Consider the following 22,900-nt stretch of genomic DNA (forward strand, 5'->3'; position numbering starts at 1 on the left):
GCTTAACCAACTGAGCCACCCAGGTGTGCCCCGCCCCCCAATTTTTTTTTAAACTTCTAGGCTAAATGGGTAATAGACATCAAGAAGGGTACTTGTCAGGATGAGCACTGGGTGTTGTATGTAAGTGACAAATCACTAGGTTCTACTCCTGAAACCACTGCTATACTGTATGGTAATTAACATGAATATAAATAAATCAATTTCTAAAAAATCCAAACTTGTGCTCATCAAAAGCCACCATTAAAAATACGAAAAGCCAAGCAACAGGTAGGGAGAAAATATTTGCAATATATATATCTGACAAAAAACATTATCCAGAATATATAAAGAAGTTCCATAAATCAAAAAACAAGCAACCCAGTGTTTTAATTGAACAAATATATTATGAACAGATACGTTAACAAAAAAATTACACAAATGGACAATGAACATATGAAAATGAGCTCAACATCACCAGTTATTACAATGACGCAAATCTAAACCAAAAGGAAAGAGAAAATTTCAAAGCACAGACGTACTCCTTGGCAGGAGTCTCCCAGGACATAAATGTGTACTTGGGGCTTTTGTTGTAGGTACTGCGGTATCTTTTTGACTTGAGGCGTGCACAAAGGGCTTTCCCCTTCACCCTCGTCAAAATGGAACCACAAACAACCAGCTACTAGCAGGAATAGATACCAAAGACTCAAGGAGACTGGAGACTCAGAGTGAGGTTCAAGAGACGCCTGTCCACCCCACCCCATCAGATCTTGCTTTTGGTTTCCCTCTGCTGAAAGATCTGCTTCTCGACGAGCTGCTGACTCAACCAGGGCCTTGACACAAGGACTGCCCTTGGAGTCAACGTGTACAAAGTTTCCTAGGATGTAAGCAACATAGGACCGGTTTCTCTAGAGGGTACTGAACCTAACAGTGATGAAACCGTGTCCTGGATACACCTCCTCAGGCAGGAGAAACAAAAGCAAACATAAACTCTTGGGACTATACCAAAACAAAAGTGAAGGCAACCACTGACAGAACAAAAAGGCAACGTACTAAACGGGAGAGAAGATATTTGCAAACGATATATACAATAAGGGGTTAATATTCAAAATACATAAAAAACTGGCACAACTCGACACCAAAATATATATATATATATACCACAAATAATCTAATTAAGACTGGGCAGAAGACCTGAATAGACATTTTTCCAAAGATGACAGACAGGTGGCTACAGACACAACGAAAAGACGCTCAACTGCACGGATCATCAGGGAAATGCGAATCAAAACCACAAGGAGAGGTCACTTCACATGTATCAGAATGGCTAGGAGAAGAAAGACAAGAAATAACAAGTGTTGGTGAGCATGTGGACAAAAGGAACCCTCGCGCACTGTTGCTGGGAATGTACATTGATACAGATACTGTGGAAAACGGTATGAAGGGCTCTCAAAAAATTAAAAACACACTACCATATGGTCCAGTAATTCCACAACTGGGTGTTTACTCAAAGAAAATGAAAACACTAATTTGAAAACACTCCCTTTATTCAGTGCAGCATTATTTACAATAGCCAAGATATAGAACAACCCAAGTGTACATCCAGAGATGACTGGAAGAAAGGGTATATATATATATATATATATATATATATATATATATATAAGTGGAATATTACTCAGCTGTTAAATATAATATGATGTCATGCTAAGTGAAATAAGTCAAAGAAAAACAATTACCATATGATTTCACTCCTATGTGGAATTTACGAAACAAAACAAAAAAAAGAGAGAGAAACAAGAAAAAACCAGACTCTGAAAAATAAAGAACAAACTGGGGTTTGCAGGTGGGCAGGTAGATGGGTAAAAGAGGTGAAGGAGATCGTGAGTATACTTATTGTGATGAGCACTGTGTAATATATAGAATCATTGAATCATACTGTATACCTAAAACTGGCATAACACTATGTTATTTATACTTCAATTTTTTTAAAAAGGAAGCAATATTTTGCACTTACTAGAATTGCCCAAATAAAAAAGATGGACAAGAAAGAATGAGGCACGGAGATCAAATACCTCTCTCAACTTCCCGCAGCTAAGAGTGGCAGAACCAGGAATCGAGTTCAGGCCACCTGATGGCTCATGCCCCTACTAAGTATGCTATACGCATCTCTTAAGTTCTCACACTTCCAACAATTCCCGCTGGTGGAGGGGAGGGTGAGGGACAGTTACGAACAAAGGGGACCCCGACATCAGAAGCCTACCATGACTTTTTTCACGGTGCCATCCTTGCTTACCTGTCCAGGGCCGTGCTGGTGGGCATACTCCTCCCAAACCCTCGAACGCCCATCTGCCGGAAATACGGAATGCAAGAGAGGTTGGCGGCAATGATGGCCAGGGAGTCAGAAGGGCTTACGAAGAAGCCATTTTGGCCTAGGATCATATAACGGTCCTGTCAGAAAGAATGTGTGAAACGATCAGACAGAGGCATCTGGTGCTCGCAGCCCATTCCTGTCACCGTCACAAGCTACCTTACTGCCAGCCTGTATTTAAACAACCTAAAACCACTTGAATGAGGCCAAAGGGGGCATGGGAAACCTTTTAACTCTTGAGTACTGTAAGGCCCATGATCTTGACAGAGCTAGGAATATGTTCAACCTGTTGAAATGTGGATGACTACCTTGAGCTTCAATAGTTCCCGTGTATTTTATTTCATACTTTCCCCCAAACATAACAGAGAACAAGAATTATTGCTGAAACAGCTGGTTCCTTAACACGGTGCTTTCAACAAAACCAACCATAAATACAGATTTACTGCATGAACATTTTTTTAAGGAAATAATCCTTTTATAACATACTGCTAACCTAGAACTAAGAAAAGGAAAAGCTATTTAATTGTGATACAGAAGAGCCATTAAAAAGAAGAGCAGATGCAGAGCTCTCTGAACCAGGTAGGGTTCAAGTGCCCTAAACATCAGCCAGCTCCGTGAATTCTCTGGCTTTCCATAGTTGTCTTATTATACGGGTAAAGGGTCCACAGGCAGAAAACTTTCCTACTTACCCCATCAGCATCAAATGCAGCTCCAAATCCATATTCCCCTCCCTTCATAGCTTCTAGAAGGGTCGTTGCATATGTCAGGTTTGGGTCAGGATGCTGCCCGCCAAAATCTTCCAGCGGAACACAGTTTATCGCAGAATTGGCGGGGGCTCCCAGCTCATCACATAGGACTTTTCTCACATAGGGCCCCATAACTAAAAAGAGATACACAGCAATATGAAATCTTTGCAGAAACCCTCAAGGGTATTCTATCCTGCTTAGAACAAGAAAGGCAATTTAATAGCACAGAAAAATAATAAAGAAATTCTTCAAGCTTTTTCAAGACACAGTACAGAGTAATACTTACGTCAGCTACCATTCACTGAACACCTAATATGTGCCAGTGACTATGCTGGGCATATTGATGCATCCAATAACCCAGTTACATAACATTTTCCTTCAAAACTTTTCTAATATCTTGCCAAAAAGAAATCAACCGCTTAGTAATAGTCCATTGTGTGTAGCTTTTTATGAATTGAAAACTTTAGCTAAATATATGCAAAGGCACTAAAAGGCTCCAGCAACGTTCTCGGTCTTTGCAATCACTTTAATTCTGCCAAGTATATAATGAGACACTGTAAACCACTAAAGCTTATAAAACGAAGCATATTTTACAAGATAAGTGCTAAGGATTGGTGTTTTCCAGTTCGACACACATTTATGGAGCACCTAATGTGGAATCCCCACATTGAGAATGGAAGGCATCATACTCAAGGGATGCAAAGCACAGGGTCCCTACATTACTGGGCTCTTAAACCGGTGGTGGGATGAGTGAAATGTACAGGTAAGTGACTACAGTGGTAAGGTGGGTGCTATTCAATGTATATTTATGAAATAATTAGATCTAACAGCTTAGGAGAAGAAACAACCACCGGTGAGGTTTCGAGAAGGAGGTGGCATTTCTGGGAAGACTTGAAGAAAGAATACAGATTTGATAGAGAAGGGATGTGGGGATGTCATCCAAATGGAAATGACATTATGAACAAGGAAATAGAGCCTGAGATAGAACATACAGCACATTTGGGGACCAGCATGCAATCCTGTTGAGTGAAGCATTGCTTCCCCTTTATTTTCCACTAATATGACACAAATCTCAAACAGTGAACATCCTTTGAGTTTGCATTTTAGGTTTCTGTTGGAGAACCAATCCTTTCCCCGTCTTAGTTCTTACAATCTTGATATGGCTAAATTCCACTTCCGCCAAAGCTGGGAAGGTGACCTCGGTCACCCAATGTCCTCCATCCACAGTGACTGATTCAGAGAGCGGCATATAGTACAAGCTAGGCAATGAGGCTCAAAACCAGGTATATTGCTCAAACTATTTAGAAAGAGAAGCTGTATTCCCTCTAGGGCAGATAATGCTAGGGTAAGAACCTGAAAGATCCTTGTCTAGGGAATATGACTGGCCCAATAAGAAAGAACAAAACAGCCCCCACAAATGACCTTACAGTAAAGCCCACAGAGGATGAGCTCCACACAAGAGCTCAGATCTCCCAATAAAAATTGTAGTGCCTCATTCTTAAACACACCAGACAGCCAAGGACCACCAAACTTTTGATAAATGCAATTAACATGAGGCCAAAACACAAAGAGTAAAGAGCAACCTGGAGGAAACAGAAACTATACAGGGAGAAGAAAAATTTTTAAATATATACCAGCAATATTTTAATATTGATCAACAAGATACGATAGAATGGTGAAAATTGAAAGGACTGAGAATACGAAGTGGGGACACAGAAAAACTGAAGCCCCCATATGCTGCTGGTGGTGCAAATGGCACAGCCTCTGTGGAGAGCAGCTCGGCAGCTTCTTACAAAGCGAAATATGCACTTGTCCTATGACTCGGAAATCTCAGATCTAAGACAAATGAGATCAAGTAATGCATAAAGACGGGCTCCCAAGTGTTTATGGCAACTTTGTAATAGCCAAAACCTAGAAGTAATCCTAACCATGTCCACTGGTGAACAAGTAAACACACTGTGATTCATCTGTGCAATGGAACAGTACCCGGTGGTAACAAGGGGTAGCACTGCTGATACACACAACACCATGAACCCACCTCTAAAACTTTATGTGAGTGAAAGAAGCCAAAAGTAAAGGGGTATGTATTTTGTGCTTCCATTTACGTGGCTTTCTGGAAAAGGCTCAATTATGGGCGCAAGAGCAGATGAGTGATTGCCAGGAGCTATGGGTTAGGATAAGGGGTATGATTACAAAGGGCCACGAGGGAATTTGCTGGAGTGAGGGAAATACTCTATATCTTGATTGTCAGAGTCGTTAGATGACTATATATTCTTGTCAGACTTCATCGAACTGAATGCCTACAAGATGTCAGTTCTACAGCATATAAGTTAAACCTCAGTAAACCTGCCATTTAAAAAGTAAGTCATTCATGAAACATGAATAGGCCACTATTTTTTTAAAAGAGATTATTTGGAAAAGAAAAAATAAGCTTTGGGAAATTAGAAATAATCATTAATAATAATAATTCAGATTGTGGAACTGAAAAACTTCACGGGAGGGCTTAGCAAAAAAGTTGAGGAAATCTCCCAGAAAAAAGCACAAAACAAAGAAAGGAAAATGAGGAGGGGGAGGTACAGAGGAGAGAACAGAATAACTAAAGGATCAGTCCTTAGGTCCAGTACCTAAACAATAACCATTCTGGAAGGAAAGGAAAGAGAAAATAATAAAGGAAATCATTCAAGAAATAATTTAAGAAAATCACAGAATTAAAGGACAAATTTCCAGATTAAGAGGATCTCCCAAGCACCCAGCACAGCAGAGGAAAATAATCCCATGCTAAGATTCATCAGCGCAAAAGGTAGGGATACTGATAAGCCAAAAGCCCTAAAAGCCTCCAGAAAAGAAAAACAAAAGATTTCATACCATGGATTAAAAATCAGAATAGCATCCGACTTCTCAAATTCAATACAACTGGCTATAAGCCAGTGGAGCAAGGCCCTCAAACTTCTGAAGGAAAATAATATCCATCTTAAATTTCTATATCCAGACAAATATCCCTTGAGGGCAAGGAGAATGTGTTCCTCCAAAACAAAGAAGTAAATCACAAAAATGGAAGACAAAGGGTCTGGAAATAGGAGCGTCAACATGAGAAGGGGTAAAGAGAATCACTAGAATGATAATGATAACAACTCAGAGAGGAACTAGTACAGAGTGGAGCAGATCAGAGATCTGCAGGAACCAGAAGTGAGAAGATTTAAACCCTGGGAGAGTATGGGGGTTAAGAGTGGTAAATGTAGCTAGTGAAAACTAAGCAAAGAGAGAACAAGACAAAGGAGATTAAAAAGTTGTGCTGTAAGAAAATATATTTACGGTACTTTGCATGGCAAGATTATGATATTGTAGACGCTGGATGCCGATCTTACCAAAATGATGATCTAATTAGTTGAAGGAAGTGTGCTTGGATTTAGTGAGTAGAAAGGGTGAAAAAGAACTACCACATCATCTTCCATGGTATTAAAGTCAGGAATGCCCAGACTGAAACTCAACAAGGAGCAATATATTCATAGTATTTAATAGGAAGATAAATATCTAAACAAAGAAACAAAAAAAGCTTAAAAATATTTTTTTAAAAGTTGCCTCTATAGGGAACTGGGGGAAGTTGGAGGTAGAGTTTTTTCATAATAAACTTTGAACTACTTGACTGTTTAAACTGCATGTACATTGATCAAAATATATTTTTTAATGCCTACAGTTAACGATCCATTCCACACTTGAAGAGCCATCGCCTCTAACTCATTTGTTCACAACTATCTTCATTTGCATCAAAAGAGAGAAACTGCCAGAGGGAAGGGAGATAGGGGAATGGGCAAAATGGGTAAAGGGGAGCAGGAGAGCCAGACTTCCAATTTTGGAATGAATAAGTCATGCGGATGAAAGATACAGCATAGGGAATGTAGTCAACGGTATCCTAATGGCGTTGTATGGAGACAGATGGTAGCTTTACTTGTGGTGAGCAGAGCATAATATATAGAGCTATCAAATCACTCTGTTGTACACCTGAAACTACTGTAACATTGTGTGTCAATTACACTTCACTTAAAAATGATATTTAAAAAAAAACTAAAGAAAAAAAAAGAGAGAAGTTAGAACTCAAGTTTTCAGAGCATTCCAAATACCTGAATATACACACATCGTGTGAATATCTATGAATCCAATCTTCCTCATAATTTCAGAAACCCAACATGGGTAGAGGTCTCTTTAACATTTCTTGTCCACCAATTGGGAAAGGACCATGAACTTACCTCCGTGCATTGCATCAACTCGGATCTTCAGATGGCCAGGTCCCGTCAGCAAACTCTTGATGGCATTAAAGTCAAAGATGGTCCGAAGGAGATTGAGATAGATATCTACTGGGTCCACTATTTCCACTAAGGATAGGAAAGCAAAAGGAAACATCAATGACCCTACTCATGAAGTCTACTTGGAAGTGTGAAAAAAAGAATAACTAACCTAACAGCATAAAGTTCTGATCACAATTCCATCGTAACCGTACACGTCATGTGGGAAGCCACGTGTCCATTTGTAGGCTAAGTCACAAATCAAGGCACAATCAAAATACTACAGACTTTTCAGGTCATCATTGGGTGTAAATAATACAAGTTATACATTCTTCTTTGCAATTGAAAAATCAACCACAAAATAAAGTAGTTAAGATAAAACTATGTCCCCTTAGCCCACCATCCTCCTACCAACTCCTTCCCAAAAAATGCACACACCTCAACACTAAGCAGCATCTTGGCACACCCTGCTGCCTCTCCTGTGGGGCTGAGCCAAAGAATGACTCAGCAGGCTTGAAACAAATCAAGGAGTGACATCAGTGAACCCTATTTTCCAAATGCCATTGTGACCACCAAATCCAGGGTTGGAACTGGTGATGAAGGATATATTCCTGAGTTTGTATGAAGTCTCTTGTGTGCCAAATCCAGTACCAATTTCAGGGTGAATGCCACATATTTAGAAATCCTCATTAAACACGAATGGTCTTCAATGTCTAGTACAACCCAATGACCAGGAATCCAAAACAAGTCTTTTTCAGTTATTTGACAGATACACAAAACCCAAAATATATTACTTTTTCCAGACTTGGCCATCAGCATATAATTAATACTGAGAAAGTACTTTTCCTGGAAGAGTAAATATTTGACTCTTTAGGCACTGAAATTTGTCCATAAGCCCTGCTTTTAAATTCCTACTTAAATTTTAATATGTATGGATATTGTCCTTCAAATGTCTCAAGTACACACTACTTTGGAATTCTGAAATATTAAGCCTGGTAAGATATTACCAATCCATCTTTCATAATTTTCAGTAAATCCAGGTATAAAATTTAACGGATGGAATTTAAAAATATTTTTAATGTTTTATTTATTTTTGAGAGAGATAGAGAGTGTGAGCAGGGCCGGGACAGAGAGGGAGGGGAACAGAAGATCTGAAGCAAGCTTCTGAAGATCAGAAGGCAGACAGCAGCAAGACCAATGCAGGGCTCGAACTCACAAACCGTGAGATCATGGCTTGAGCCAAAGTCAGATGCTCAACTGACTGAGCCACCCAGGAGCTCCGAATGGATGGAATTTTAATATTTTATATGAAACTATCTCATCATCTGGTCAAATACAAATCTAAAAATATTTTTCCTTGCACTTAACAATCAGTGTGTGTCATTGTGCCCATTCATATACAATGTGCCCATTCATATATAATCAATGTGCCCATTCATATAAAATGTAACTTTTTGTGTTCATTAAAAAATCAATCCTTTGACATGAGGGGGATATTAATTTGTACAAGTTAAGAATTAATCAATATGAAATATATACCTATAAATGGTTAAAATATTAAGCTTTATGATATGTATATTTTACATTTAATTACAATAAAAAAATAATTATTTATAAAATAAAATGTTATGTCCTGAATACAGTAGAAGTCTTACTCACTCTACAATATAGGAGAATATTTTTGGCAATTTCATTCTGGTTCTTCAATCTGTGAACCACTTTCCCAAATATACTTGGTATTCACAGTCGATAACACATAGTAAACAGAAATGTGAAAAACAAGAATCAAGTAGAATTTAGTGAAGATTGAAAGTTCACATCAAATGGTTCATGCTCTTGACCCTTTAAGGTGAAATGCCAAGGAATGATGTGTTTCCAATTAACTCAAGCCCTGCTCAACATTTAAAACAACAAGAACACAGCACATAAATGATCCCAAACAATTATCTCCAAATTCTTCTTGTGAGCCAAGAGATTCTTCTCCCCACTTCCCAGTATCCAAAGCATTTTAGAAAAATCCTCAAACAAGCAATGGGGCTGAGCAATTGCCTGACTCTGAGCTCACCAAAGATGCAGGGGTCGCCTGAACAACTATAAAAATTGTGAAGGTACCAAAAATCAGTTAATCAATAACACGTTCTTCCTGATTGGTAATGCCTGGGTTTTCCCAGTCATCTCATTGTCCAGTTTTTCCAAATATATGTAAACAAGGGTATTTAACTCATTTTGTTTCACGTAATATATCTCTCGTTGATAGGAGTCAAGCAAGTGTGTGTGTGCACATGTGCATGCGCCCAGCGAGATTAATAAAAGGAGACACCATGATATCCAGTATCACAGGGCTTTCAATTAATTTCTGGTTAGCTAAGCAAGCAATTGACTCAAAATCCTTCAAGAAAAAGGTAGTCGTGTTAGCTTAACGTGGGACCCCTCAACAGTCCATTTCAAGTCTTCTCTGTCCCTCAAAGGCCATGTGACTATGAGTCACGTATTTAATCTTTTTAGCTAAGTTAAATTACTGTCAAATAAGGGTAACATCTGAACACAAACTGTACTTAAGCTCATGGGGCACTAAAGGAGTAAACAGTTGGCTTTATTGCTAATTGTATACCTTCTGGGCAAAAGCAATAGGATAAAAGAGAGGGGAATAATAATATGCATATATATGATATTAACGATATTATATGGTTCAGTATTAATCCAAAAAATTAAAGGTTATAATCTGAATACTCCAGAAGTTTTAGTCACTCTACAGAATAGGGTATTTGGTGCAATTTCATTCTGTTCTTTGCCTAACTCCATTCAGTACTTACTGAGCTCCTTTGTAAAATCTCCTAACATAGTACTTGCTACAGAATAGGTGATTACTTGTGCATTGAATCAAGTTGAACAGCATGGTTCTGGCTTGGGAAAGAAATGCCTACCTTCCATGGGTAATTTTCATAACCCCCACTACCTTGCTGAGTCTCTTCTCAACTGTTTAAGATATTCCAGCATCTTCCCCTTAGTTGATTAGAAAAGGGAAGACATGTTTTGGCAATTCACAGACTATTCTTGGAATGCTATAAGGGAGCCAGCCATGGCATTATTTTTGTACACACTGAAAGTGACCTAGAGTTTAGAAAGTCATTTTTGAAAGTTGCCAGTTCTGAATATCTTGGCTGCCCTCACTTCCCTGTGCACCACAGTCTTGGTTCATCTGTTTCTCAAGGGTCAATCCCAAAATGGACAATCCAGTGACTTTAATGCGTGCCTTCCCCTGCAGAAGTGAGAGTCACCACCAACCCATGGAGATATTCTGGCTTTTTCAAAATATAATCTATTACCTCTAAACGGCTTGAACTTGTTCTCTAGGTCAAATTCTTGTCTTCCCAGCCGAGACAGGTCAATTCGAAGATCCGGACATATGGCGTACTCCTCAATTGTTTTGCTGATCTGATAGATTTTGTCGGAGACCACATCTGGTGCAGGACCTAACGTGTGAAAGTAGCGCACCACCAAAAATAAAAGTTTTTTAAAAGTGTCTGCAACTTCAATCAGAGAAATGTTATCTCCTCCACCACCAAGCGAAAGAAAGATGCATTTGTTATCCAAACAATGGACAAACTGTTCACAGTTCAATTAGCCTCCGTTCTCCTGACGCGGTATTCATCCATGATGGAGAAAATTGGGTCAGCCTCACCTGTTCTACATAGGCTAATGACCCACATGTTTGTTTGTCTGAATCCACTTCTCAGCAATGATACATCTTCCCTAAAAATAGTTTCACACCTGCTGGGGAGACCCGGTTATGTAATCAGCTTTATTCAGGATATGAGACACCAAGAGAATATGCACTTGACCTAAGTGAGGGATCCCAGATTTAAACTGCAGCCTCCAAAGTGCACCTAAAGAAAGAGAGTATGACTTCTACTCTCAGGTTGGCTGCCGTGTTGAGGCAGGAGCTTCCCAGGGTCAACTATTTCCCCCCACACACACCCACACACACTCCCTAGTGACTCCCAAGTTTTTAAAATGAGATTTAAATGGGGTGTCTGAATGACTCAGTCAGTTAAGCATCTGACTCTTGGTTTGGGCTCAAGTCCTGATCTCATGGTTTCGTGGGTTCAAGCACCGCATGAGGCTTTGTGGTGGCAGGAGAGCCTGCTTGAGAGTCTCTGCCTCCCTCTTTCACTGCCCCCCTCCCCCACTCACTCTGTCTCTCTCAAAATAAATAAATAAACTTAAAATTTTTTCTAACAAAATGAAATGAGGTTTAAACAAAAATATGTGATCCATTTCCTTATAAGACTGAGAGGACAATTAGGTTGTGATACACTCTAAATGAATGGAAAATCAACAACTTGCACTCCTTTTGTTTTTCTTTTCATTTTAAGCTTTATATCATAATACAACGCACTTGAGGCTTTTTATGACAGGCTTGGAAATCAAATGAGTACATCGAGAGATCTAAAATATAAATGATAGTGAGATAGACAATAAATAGATTCTGTATGAATTACCCAACCACAGTGTAACTTTCAGTTGAACAGAAATCAAGAAATAATTTCTTTTCTATCCCAATCTTTAGAACCACACTGTCCAGTACAGGAGCCACTAGCGATATGTGGCTATCGAGCATTTGAAGTGTGGCTAGCAAAATCGGTCTGTGTTGTCATTGTAAAATACATGTCCAATTTTGAAGAGTTCACCGAAAAAAATGTAATAGATGCAGTTAATTTTTTATAGTGATATGCTAAAATGATATTTTCAGTATATTAGTTTTAAACTGCATTATTCATTTCATCTTTTGATTTTGCTTTTTTTACATGGCATCTAGAAAGTTTAAAATCATCTCTGAAGCACCATGTATTTCTATTAGATAGTGCTGCCTTAAAGCATAGCACTGCTTTTGCTTCCCAATAAATGTTCATGGAACATATAAAAAGGAATAGCATCCAAACACATCAAATTGTACCCATTGAATGTGTGCAATATATTTTTTTGTATATCAATTATACCTCAAGGAAGTTGTTTTAACAATAAAGGAATAGCAATAGCTGCATTCCAGTGCGTGGGAAAGAGAGCCTCATCGATTTTTCCCATAGTTCCTTGTCCTACGGGAAACGTAAAGACTACAAAGAAAGAAAAGCATGGCCCTCCTTCTTCACTCCTCATCATTTTTTATCCTCTCGCAAAACTTCAAACCGAAAATAGCCTTGTCTAGTTTTTACGGTTTTTATGATTGTCAGCTTAGACAATTCATATCGCCCTGCTTCCCAGGCTCCATATTGTGTTCTTCGGCTAGGTCGCTCATTTTTGAAAAGTCTGAATCGTGATGACAAAGCACGCTAATTTCCAAAGGTGAAACAACTTCTAGAATGTTGGTTTTCTATGATGCCAATCAGCCACTCGTGTTGTGACCCCCACAGTTCATCAACAACCTCTACAGCCAGTGACAACTTCCCAGTTCCTTGACATCTTTTACTCCAATGACTTTCCCTCTTCATTTTAGTCAATGGCTGGCAGAGTCATATCTTAAGTATTGTTGTCGCTTGAAGTCCTTCAAAACTATCAAATTGGAATGTCCTCAACCCACAAACTCCTTATCTGCCAGCCACCCTACTCTGTACCTCTGTTGAACCTGCTCATTCCTATACTGATGCTCGTCATCACTTGAATAATCACAGGCTATTGGTCCATTCTAGTTTCAGTGGTCTCTTATCCCAGGCAAGACCCACTGGTCCACCATTTGAGCCATACCTTTGTTAGCATGATAACATATGCCAACATTTACTGAAACTTACATATACCACGTTTCATACTTTCTATGTAATTGAGCACTCACAAAAAGCAGATGAAGAATTATTATTATCCTCATTTTCCAAATAAGGAAAATGAAATTTGAAGAGGGGGAGACCCTTAACCAAGGTCCCATCACTGGTAATTAACTGAGGCTGGATTTTGAATCCTAAGAGTCCAATGTCAGCTCAGACTCCCGTAACAAGTTCAAGCCCTCACGAGGCTGTGCCACGCCCACACTGCCATTCCCCAACCCTGGGACATTGCTGTCACCTTCCCCCACTGCTGCCATTCCCAGACTCTCACATGGTGCTGGAGGCAGTCACAAACTAACACTGACTGGCTGCCTCTAAGAATGAGGCTGCTAACCATCACAACTTCCCATGAATTCTCAACAAATTTCCCAGAGTACCTTTTACAAAATATGTTCCAAGTCCCTTCTTTATCCTTGTCTCATGATCTTAGCAGGCAATCTTTCTTCTTTCTTTTTTAATAGATCTAGGAGCTATTTCCCCAAACTTACTTTCTGCACCCCTCAGGGTTGCTTCTTTCCCCATTCCTTGCCTTCTTATTCAAATGTTCTGCCTTCTCCCTGAATCTAGGCTCTGACTGAGTGTCACAGCTTACTAATTCTGTGACATTGGTCAACTTTTTAAAACCATTTTATTCTTCAGTCACTTCATCGGGTTGTTAGGAGGATTAAATGAGATAATGCACGTAAAGGTGTGAGTATGGCACCCCGGACATTGTAAGATTAAAAAAAAAATCCAGTACTTTTATTATTGATTCCATTTCCTCTCTAGCATCTTCCCCTATACTTAAAAACATGCTCAGAATGGTCCTGTCCTCTAAATCCGTTTTAAAAGCAACGTAGTTCCAGGGACGCCTGGATGGCTCAGTTAGTTACGCATAGTGATTTCAGCTCAGGTCATGATCTCATAGTAATGAGTTCAAGTCCATGTCAGGCTCTGCACTGAGCGTGGAGCCTCCTCGGGATTCTCTCTATCCCTCTCTAACTGCCCCTCCTCCCTCTCTCAAAATAAGTAAATAAACACAAAATAAAACAAAACAAAATAAAATAAAAGCAACATAGTTCCAGATGTGTCCCATTTCCCTGAATGTGCCCACTAATTCCATAAAAATGTTATCTATATGACACACAATGAAAAGAAATGAATGCCTGTTCTGAAAAAGAACGTATGGCAAAATTTATTCTACTTTGAGTGGGAAGAAACCAGCTGAATCTCTCTACGCCATCGGGAATGTGAGCTTCATTAATAATGCCAAGACACGGAAATATGAAGCATTAAGTATAAAAGAGGGACTTTCAATACAGTCAAAGGCGAAATGATAAATTCAATCCCCTCCTTCTATGGCTGAGTAGGTCTCATTTCCTCCTGTAATTTAGTCTACAAAATGGATATTTAAGTAATATCTTCTCCCCTTAGGCCTCACAGGATGCCACAGAGATGACTGAGGTGTTCTTGCAAGATATGAAATCAAATATAAATTCCAGGTGCTTACTTGAAATTCATTGCTTAGTTTGGCAACAGATATCACATTTCTCTACAAATTGCCATTTTCTGAGCCCATTTGATTTCCTGTGTTAACAGTGTATAGAATACCGGAATATTGCCTGTTTTTTCCTGAAATTCTCAGTACCTGCTCCAAGACTAGCTGTGGTCCTAGGTGTGATTTTAATGACAGAGAGTTCCTCCTATCATGGAATACTTCATACGGTTTTTTGTCGGTTTCTTTGTTTTTTTATTTCTTTTTTTAAAATTTGTTTTAATGTTTCTTTATTTTTGAGAGAGAGAGAGAGAGAGACTGAGTGTGAGTGGGGAAGGGGCAGAGAGACAGGGAGACACAGAATCCTAAGCAGGCTCTAGGCTCTGAGCTGTCAGCACAGAGACCGATGTGGGGCTGGAACCCACAGACTGTGAGATCACGACCTGAGCCGTAGTCTGACGCTTAACCGACTGAGTCACCCAGGCACCCTTGTTTGTTTGTTTGTTTGTCTGTTTGTTTTTTTAAACACTTGATGTGAGTGATGTTCCTTTGTTTGGATAATGTCCCAAATGGTTGTAAGGCAGGGGAAATGAAAAAATATTGCCTTCAGAATTCCTGGCCAGGGCCAGAAACAATTCATAAAAGTAACTGCTGTGGGTTAAAATTCAGCTCCTACCTACCTAGTAAAGCAGACTCAGGGTTCTAGATTAAAATTTAGAGACTTGACAAGCAGATGAATTGCATGGTTCTGCGATGAATCCCGTTCTAGGATGAAACAGCTATAAATAATATTTTGGAAGCAACTGGAAAAATTTCAGTATAGATGAGGTTTAAAAAAAATTTTTTAATGTTTTATTTATTTCTAGGAGAAAGAGGGCAGCGTGACCAAGGGAGGGTCAGAGAGAGAGGGAGTCACAGACTCTGAAACAGGCTCCAGGCTCTGAGCCGGCAGTCAGCACAGAGCCCGACGCGGGGCTCGAACCCACGAACCGCGAGATCATGACCCAAGCGAAAGTCGGACGCTTAACCAACTAAGCCACCCAGGTGCCCCTGGTATAGATGAGGTTTTAAAGGATGCTGGGGAATTAGTGTTATTTTTGTTAGGCGTGATAATGTCGTTATGTGGGAATAGGTCTTTCTTTTGAAGAGATGTATTCAGAAATATCTAGTATAAAATGTCTTCATGCTATAATTTACCTTAAAATACTTTAGGGGGAAAAACGTGCAGATGGAAAAACAAATAATGGACACAGGCTACTCATTTATTATCCTCCTTAACTTTATAGATGTTTACATTTTTTTTCTAATTCATCCCTACATACATTAACCACCCCACAAAGACCTCCAAATACATTGGAGCTGTATAAATTGCTGTAAGTGTAAGCATAAGAAAAAGTGAAATGATCATAAGCATTTCAGTGAGACAAAGTCAACACTATGGGAAAGAGGAAATGTACGAGTTACGCTAAAAACTCATATGTCTGGCCTTGAGCAGCCATGTGAACTTGAACAAGTAACAGCCTCTTGAGGATTTGATTTGTTCATCTGTATGTAGAATGACAGGAATGGTCTAAATGATTCAAAGTTCCTGCTTTCAAATCCAGAGCCCTTCCACATCAGATAAGCATCAATTATTCAACCATTTGACTGCACTAAGGAGTACAGAGGACCGAAACACCAAATGGGTTCAAGATCTCATTAGGCCACTTTGTGGTTGTACCACGTCGAGCGTTGTGATCCTGTGTTTTATATGTCAACCTGATTGGGCCCAGGGTGCCCAGATATTTGGTTAAACCTTATTCCGGGTGTGTCCGTAAGGGTGTTTCTGGAGAAGATTTGCATCCAGGAGACTGAGTAAAAGAAAGTACCCTCGCCCCCTGCACGCGGCCTCATTCAGCCCGCTTCAAGCCCGAACGGAACAAGAGGCTGAGTAAGGGAGCAGCCACTCTCTTTGTCCGGCTCCAACCTGAGACACTGGTTCTCTCCTGCCTTTGAACCTGGTCTGGACTGTAACTTCCACCATCAGTTGTGCAGTTTTTCAGGCCTCTGGACTCAGACTAGGACTCTGCCATTCCTCTCCTGGGTCTCCAGGGCTCCAGATTTTTCAGCCTCTATGATCTCATGAGCCAACTCTCTCGCTGAGCCCCGGGGCAGGTGTGGCTGTGTGTAGGCCCTTTTGGGTTTCTTTGTTTGTTTGTTTGTTTTATGTTTATTTATTTCTGAAAGAGAGAGAAACAGAGTGCAAGCAGGGGAGGGGCAGAGAGAGAGGGAGACACAGAATCTGAAGCAGGTTCAAGGTTCTGAGCTGTCAGCACAAAGCCCAACCCAGGGCTCAAATTCACAAACTGTGAGATCATGACCCAGGCTTAAGTCAGACACTTAACTGACTGAGCCACCCATGCACCCCTTGTGTAGGCCCTTTAAGAACCATCCTTCAGGGCACCTGGGTGGCTCAGTTGTTTAAGCCTCTGACTTAGGCTCAGGTCATGATCTCAGGGTTCATGGGTTTGAGCCCCACATCAGGCTTTCTGTCATCAGCACAGAGCCCACTTCAGAAACTCTCTCTCTCTCTCTCTCTCTCTTTCTCAGAAATAAACATTAAAAAAAGAAGAGTCATCCCTCAGTTGGTCATAGCCTTGAGGGTCAAGGGCACAAGCCAGTCGGTCTTCAAAGCCAGATGTTGGGGGTGGGGCTCATCTCTCAGGTGCCAGCCTTAAAAGGCGGGATGCCCAATGTAGAGTATGAACCCTCCTTTCCTCAGAGAGAAGCTCTAGGTTTTCGTTCTCTCCAGAGGGTGGGTCATTTCACCGGTGGTGAGTTTCTGTCCCAGCCTCTCGTACCCACTTTGATGTGGTTTCCCTCTCATTTGCCCTGTATAAAGGGCTTGCTCTGCTCATTTTCAGGGTTTTTTTCCAGCGGAAATTGTTCCATATATTTGTAGATCCTGTGTGTCCAAGGGAGGAGGGGAGTACCAGATATTACTACGTTGCCATATTAAACCGGAACCCAGCCAATTCCTTGTAATAAATCTCTTTATAGCCTACTGGTTGTGTTACTCTGGAGAACCCTAAGGCAGGCACCTCACTGGAACTTTCTGAACCACTTCCTCTCCACCTTGTTTGTCTACCATCAGAGAGTCACTGTAAGACTACAATAACGGTGAGAAGACAGAAATTGTGAAGATTAAGGTATCTTCTAAACTACATACCTCCATTGGCAACATTGAACTTCACTCCAAACTCTCCCCCTGGGCCTCCAGGGCAGTGGCTGGCTGTTAGAATGATTCCACCAGCTGCCTTGATCTTCCTGATAATGCAGGAAACAGCAGGTGTTGACAAGATGCCATTCTGTCCAATAATCAGTCGTCCAATCTAGATCGGCCAAGGAAAAAGAATCAATCCAGTTACATGGAATCAAAGGCATTTCAATGGGAAGTGTGCCAGGCTCAGTGAAAACACAGTAAATCACTTGCAAAAGGAACTGAGTGGGCTTTGGGGTTAGGGGTAAAGGAGAGCTCTGGCACTGTCTCTCCGGCCCAGTGTCTCCAATACCATTTGGGGCACCCACATCTGGCAGTCAACTAAGCTGTAAATTGGATTTGCCTCATTGATTTTTAGTAGTTTGAAACATCCACTTTTTTTTTTAAATGTTTTATTTATTTCTGAGAGAGGAAGAGAGACAGCGTGAGCAGGGGAGGGTCAGAGAGAGAGGGAGTCACAGACTGAAACAGGCTCCAGGCTCTGAGCCGGCTGTCAGCACAGAGCCCGACACGGGGCTCGAACCCACGAACCGTGAGATCATGACCTGAGCCAAAGTCAGATGCTTAACCGACTGAGCCACCCAGGCGCCCCAAAACATCCACTTTTTTAATATATATGTGTATATATATATATAATTTATTGTCAAGTTGGCTAACATACACTGTAGACAGCATGCTCTTGGTTTAGTGGGTAGATTCTCATGGTTCATTGCTAACATACAACACCCAGTGTTCATCCCAACAAGTGGGATCCCTCAATGTCCATCACCCATTTCTCCCCTCCCGCACCCCCATTAACCCTCAGTTTGTTCTCCACATTCAAGAGTCTCTTACGGTTTGCCTTCCTCTCTGTTTAAAACGATTTTTTCCCCTTCCCTTCCCGAAAGGTCCTCCATTGAGCTTCTCAAGTTCCACATATGAGTGAAAACATATGATATCTGTCTTTCTCTGACTGACTTATCTCACTCAGCATAATGCCCTCCAGTTCCTCCACGTTCTTGTAAATGGCAGGATTTCATTCTTTCTCATTGCCAAGTCGTATTCTATTGTATATATAAACCACGTCTTCTTTATCCATTTGTCAGTTGATGGACATTTGGGCTCTTTCCCTAATTTGGCTATTGTTGATAGCATGGCTATAAACATTGGGGTCCATGTGCCCCTCCACTTCTGATGACCAAAGGATTAGAATGAACTGCACAAGAGGTTCTTAGTTCGTTACTGGCTTAGAAACTCTGCACGTGAACATGCTAGAAATTACAAGCAAAAAGAAATGGAGTGCTTCTCTGCTTCACCCCCTCCCTCTCTCTGCCTCAGCACAAGCTCAGACAGAAGAGGCCTGGCTTCATGTAGCCTTGTTGTCAGCAGGTGTATTTAAATGCACTCAAAGCAACCATTCTTATAAATGCAAGAATTTTATTTCTGCCACTGACAGCTTGTGCTGGGGACACTGGAGAAACGATCTGGTCATGTGAGGCAGAGATCTGGAAGTCATCCATGGGTGTGGCCAGAGTCTTTCTGTAGCTACCAAACTGAATTTTAAAAAAGAAAGCCACAGAGCCCATAGAGTATTGCTCAGTATGCTTTGTCTTAAAATAGAGACCAGTGCCATCCAATCCAGTGGTTCTCAAATGTTACGACAACTCAGAATCCCTGAGGAAGCCTTAAAATTACCAATATTCAGACCACATCTCAGACTGATTAAACTGGCATATCTAAGAGTATGCCAAGGCTTCATAGTCTTTAAGGCAATACAGGTGATTTCAATGTTCAGTTGAACTTGGTGATCAAATTCCCTTGTTACTCAAGGGACCAGCACCATGGGCACCACCCGTGTGCTTGGTAGCAATGCAAACCTCAAGGTCTACTCAAGACCCACAGAAGAAGAATCAGTACATAGTTAACAAGATCCTCTCCTCTCCTTCCAGCCCATTCATTTGTCCATTAAAGTTTGAGAAGTATTGCTGTAGCCCACAAGCCAAGGCAACCTCCAGCACCCAGCCCAGCACCAAAATTACCCCGACACTAACTCTGGCATTGCTAGAAGTACGTCACTGACCAAATACAACAATGAGGGAAGATACAGAAAAAAATGTGCAAAGAACAAACACAAGAGCTCCAAGAACAAGGCAGTCCTGGGAAAATTCAGTATGGAAAGACCCACAAAATCCCCAAAGTACATACTTTCAAGTGGAGGAGACAGATCATAAACAAAAAAGCCAAATAATAATATTTACTAGTCAGATACGGAGTAGGAAGGAAATCAGCAGAGTTCTGTGATGAGAATAATGGGGTGTCAATTTCAATAATAACAATAAACATGACAATAATAAGAGCGGGGGTGGGGGGGCCAAGGGATTTCCTAGAAGGGCTGTAAGCAGTGGGAGTGATGTGATACCATTTACATTTCAAAAGGTCACAGACTCAGGGGCGCCTGGGTGGCTCAGCTGGTTAAGTGTCTGACTCTTGCTTTCGCTCAGATCATGGCTATCTCACTGTCACGAGATGGAGCCGCGCGTTAGACCCCACGCTGAATGCAGAGCATAAATAAACTTTTTTTAAAAAAGAAAGGTAAGATCACGGAATGAGCAGTCCAAAGGACCTTTTTAAAAAGCAAGTCAGATCATGTCAGCAAACCATTTCAATGACTTTTGTGCCAACCCGAAGCACAGCCCAGGTTGTCATCATAATCTATAAGGCTCTGCACTACCTGACGCCCCTCCGCTCTCCCCCTCCTCTGCTCTCGCCACACTGGCTGGGTTACCATTCCTCAGACCCAGCAGGCATGATCAGAGCCTTTGTCTTTGCTCCATCCTCAGCTTAGAACACTCTTGCCCAGATATTCACATGCCTGCCTCCTTCTATCTGGGTTCCTGTCCCAGGGTCAATTACTCAGAGACAGCTGTGCGAGGGGGTCATCTTGCAGTGGATCCACCAATCACTGTCAAACCTTTCATGACAAAGCCCCCACCAGTATGTGACTGTGGCCTCATAAGAGTCCCCATGTGAAAACAACCTCTATAACTGTGAGCAAAATAAATATTCATTATCATTTTGGGCCATAAGTGGTGTCCTAATTTCCTGCACAGCAATGAACAACCAATACAAGGGGCAGCAAGGGGACGAATCCACTCCCAGATTTTTACCTGCAATAACAATGAGTGATGGTGTCATTTATCAAGACGGGAAAACACAAGACAATAATTACACTCAAATTGTTATCCAGAGTCATAATGAATTATGGTCCACGTGCTCTTGTTAAAATGTATTTAGTTATTCAACTCATTGTATTGCATGTTACCGTGAAACAAGTGACATCAAAGACCCTGCAGATACAACAATCACTTCAGTTTAGTCACTGCCCTCAAGGAATAAGTCTGCAGATTCATGACTCTGAAAAATATCTGTAACCTTTGTTCATGAATTTCTGTCTCTCCCAGCTTTTAGGATTGCTCATTAAAGAAACAATCTTTAACGGGGGAAGAGGAATGTGTGTGCAGATAATTCCTACAGTGGTACTCATTTGAAGTGACACAGTTAAAAACAATCTTTATAAACACGGAAAGATAAATAATGAAGGTCCTGTCGAATAAAGCGTGATGTACCAATGGATGGAATATTCCTCGGCCATTTTAAAGGATCATTACCAAGGTTGTGCAGTTGTGGAAGAGCTGGTTCGGAGTCCACAAAAAGTTATGATCCCCTTCCCTGGGACAGACTTGTCATTGAGGAGCACCTGCCCCCCAGCCCCCAGCCCGGGGCTACATTTCCCAGACCACCCTTACATCTAAGGTGCCCACACGACTCATTTCACAACAGGTGATAAACGAACGTGAGGATGGAAACAGAAGCAACGCATGTGCCTTCTGGGCTCAGAACGGTGAAAAACAGATCTACCTCCTCTGCCTAGTTCCTCTTCTACAGACTCGGTGCCCGTGAGCACGGGGCTCCAGGAGATATGGAGCCACAAGACGGAAGCCAAGGAGTCTTTGCTCACCAGCAATAATCCACATTGGACTATGATGTGGGTGAGAAATCATTCTCTACTGTGTTTAAAGGCAAAAAATGGAATTGTTGTTAAAATGCTTATTTGCTATAACAAATGCTGTTTAATTAAATGGTATAGAAGGAACATAGACAATGCCTTCGTGCTAAATCAAAAAGGCAGAATACAAAATAACTGTGATGCTATTACAACAATGTAAAGTTCTGTACGCTTTGTGACCAGGACTTGGAAAAAATACAGAAACAAATGTGTACAATTTTTTTGTCAAGTAGTCGAGGTTATAGACCAACTTTTTATCTGAACTGAGTCTCAATGATTTCTTTTTTGAAAAGGTACTATATATTCAGTTTCAGAAGGTCAATGTGAGAAAAATATACTTGAATAAAAGTTCAACCTTTAACAGTCTGGTTATAAGTGATGAACAGAAGATTAAATTCTAGTTATCTGGAAATTTTACCCAGGCAGACCTGCTCATTACCCCACCAATACCAGAAGAATGGGGTAGTGCTGTATGCTGTATATAAATCTAGTCACACGACATCTGAGGCATGATAAGGGCTGGCAAAGATACATGAGACTAAGTGATAGAGCTTCTAACGCTCACTAAAAAGTGACTTGAGCAGAGAATGAATGGGTAGGATGACCTATTCTGTGAATACCAGTCAGCCTCTTTCTCCAGCCACTCCTGTCATTGACCAATGGGCTCAGGAACAAAGCAGCCACGGTGGCAGGAAGGGAGGTTATACATGGACTCGGCAACACGCATTTCCTCTCGCCAAAGCCAACGTGGCTACGGCCACCACTGGGCGCCCCATCTGCCAGCGACAGAGACTGATGCTGCGCCCCTAATATGGCATAAATCCCAAGGCGATCAGCTAACCAGCTGGTTGATTACATGTGGGCCACTTCCATAATGGAGGGGGAGGGGCTTCGTTCTTACTGACGGGGAGATACAGGAGAGAAGATACATCC

General features: G+C 41.0%; 1 protein-coding gene across 1 annotated transcript in view; it reads right to left on the reverse strand.

Annotated features, from left to right (window-relative positions):
* The window catches only part of PGM5 (phosphoglucomutase 5), a 193,063-nt gene that overhangs the window by 155,193 nt on the left and 14,970 nt on the right, over nucleotides 1-22,900 (reverse strand). The window contains exons 2-6 of the mRNA XM_039249521.1: nucleotides 17,872-18,034; nucleotides 10,700-10,846; nucleotides 7,338-7,463; nucleotides 3,037-3,227; nucleotides 2,273-2,427 (exon numbers count right to left, since the gene is read on the reverse strand). Of these exons, the coding sequence (XP_039105452.1) occupies nucleotides 2,273-2,427; nucleotides 3,037-3,227; nucleotides 7,338-7,463; nucleotides 10,700-10,846; nucleotides 17,872-18,034 (782 nt within the window). The remainder of the gene's footprint in view (nucleotides 1-2,272; nucleotides 2,428-3,036; nucleotides 3,228-7,337; nucleotides 7,464-10,699; nucleotides 10,847-17,871; nucleotides 18,035-22,900) is intronic.

Source organism: Hyaena hyaena, unplaced genomic scaffold (genome assembly GCF_003009895.1).
Source record: "Hyaena hyaena isolate Hyena2069 unplaced genomic scaffold, ASM300989v1 scaffold_341, whole genome shotgun sequence".
Taxonomy (NCBI): domain Eukaryota; kingdom Metazoa; phylum Chordata; class Mammalia; order Carnivora; family Hyaenidae; genus Hyaena; species Hyaena hyaena.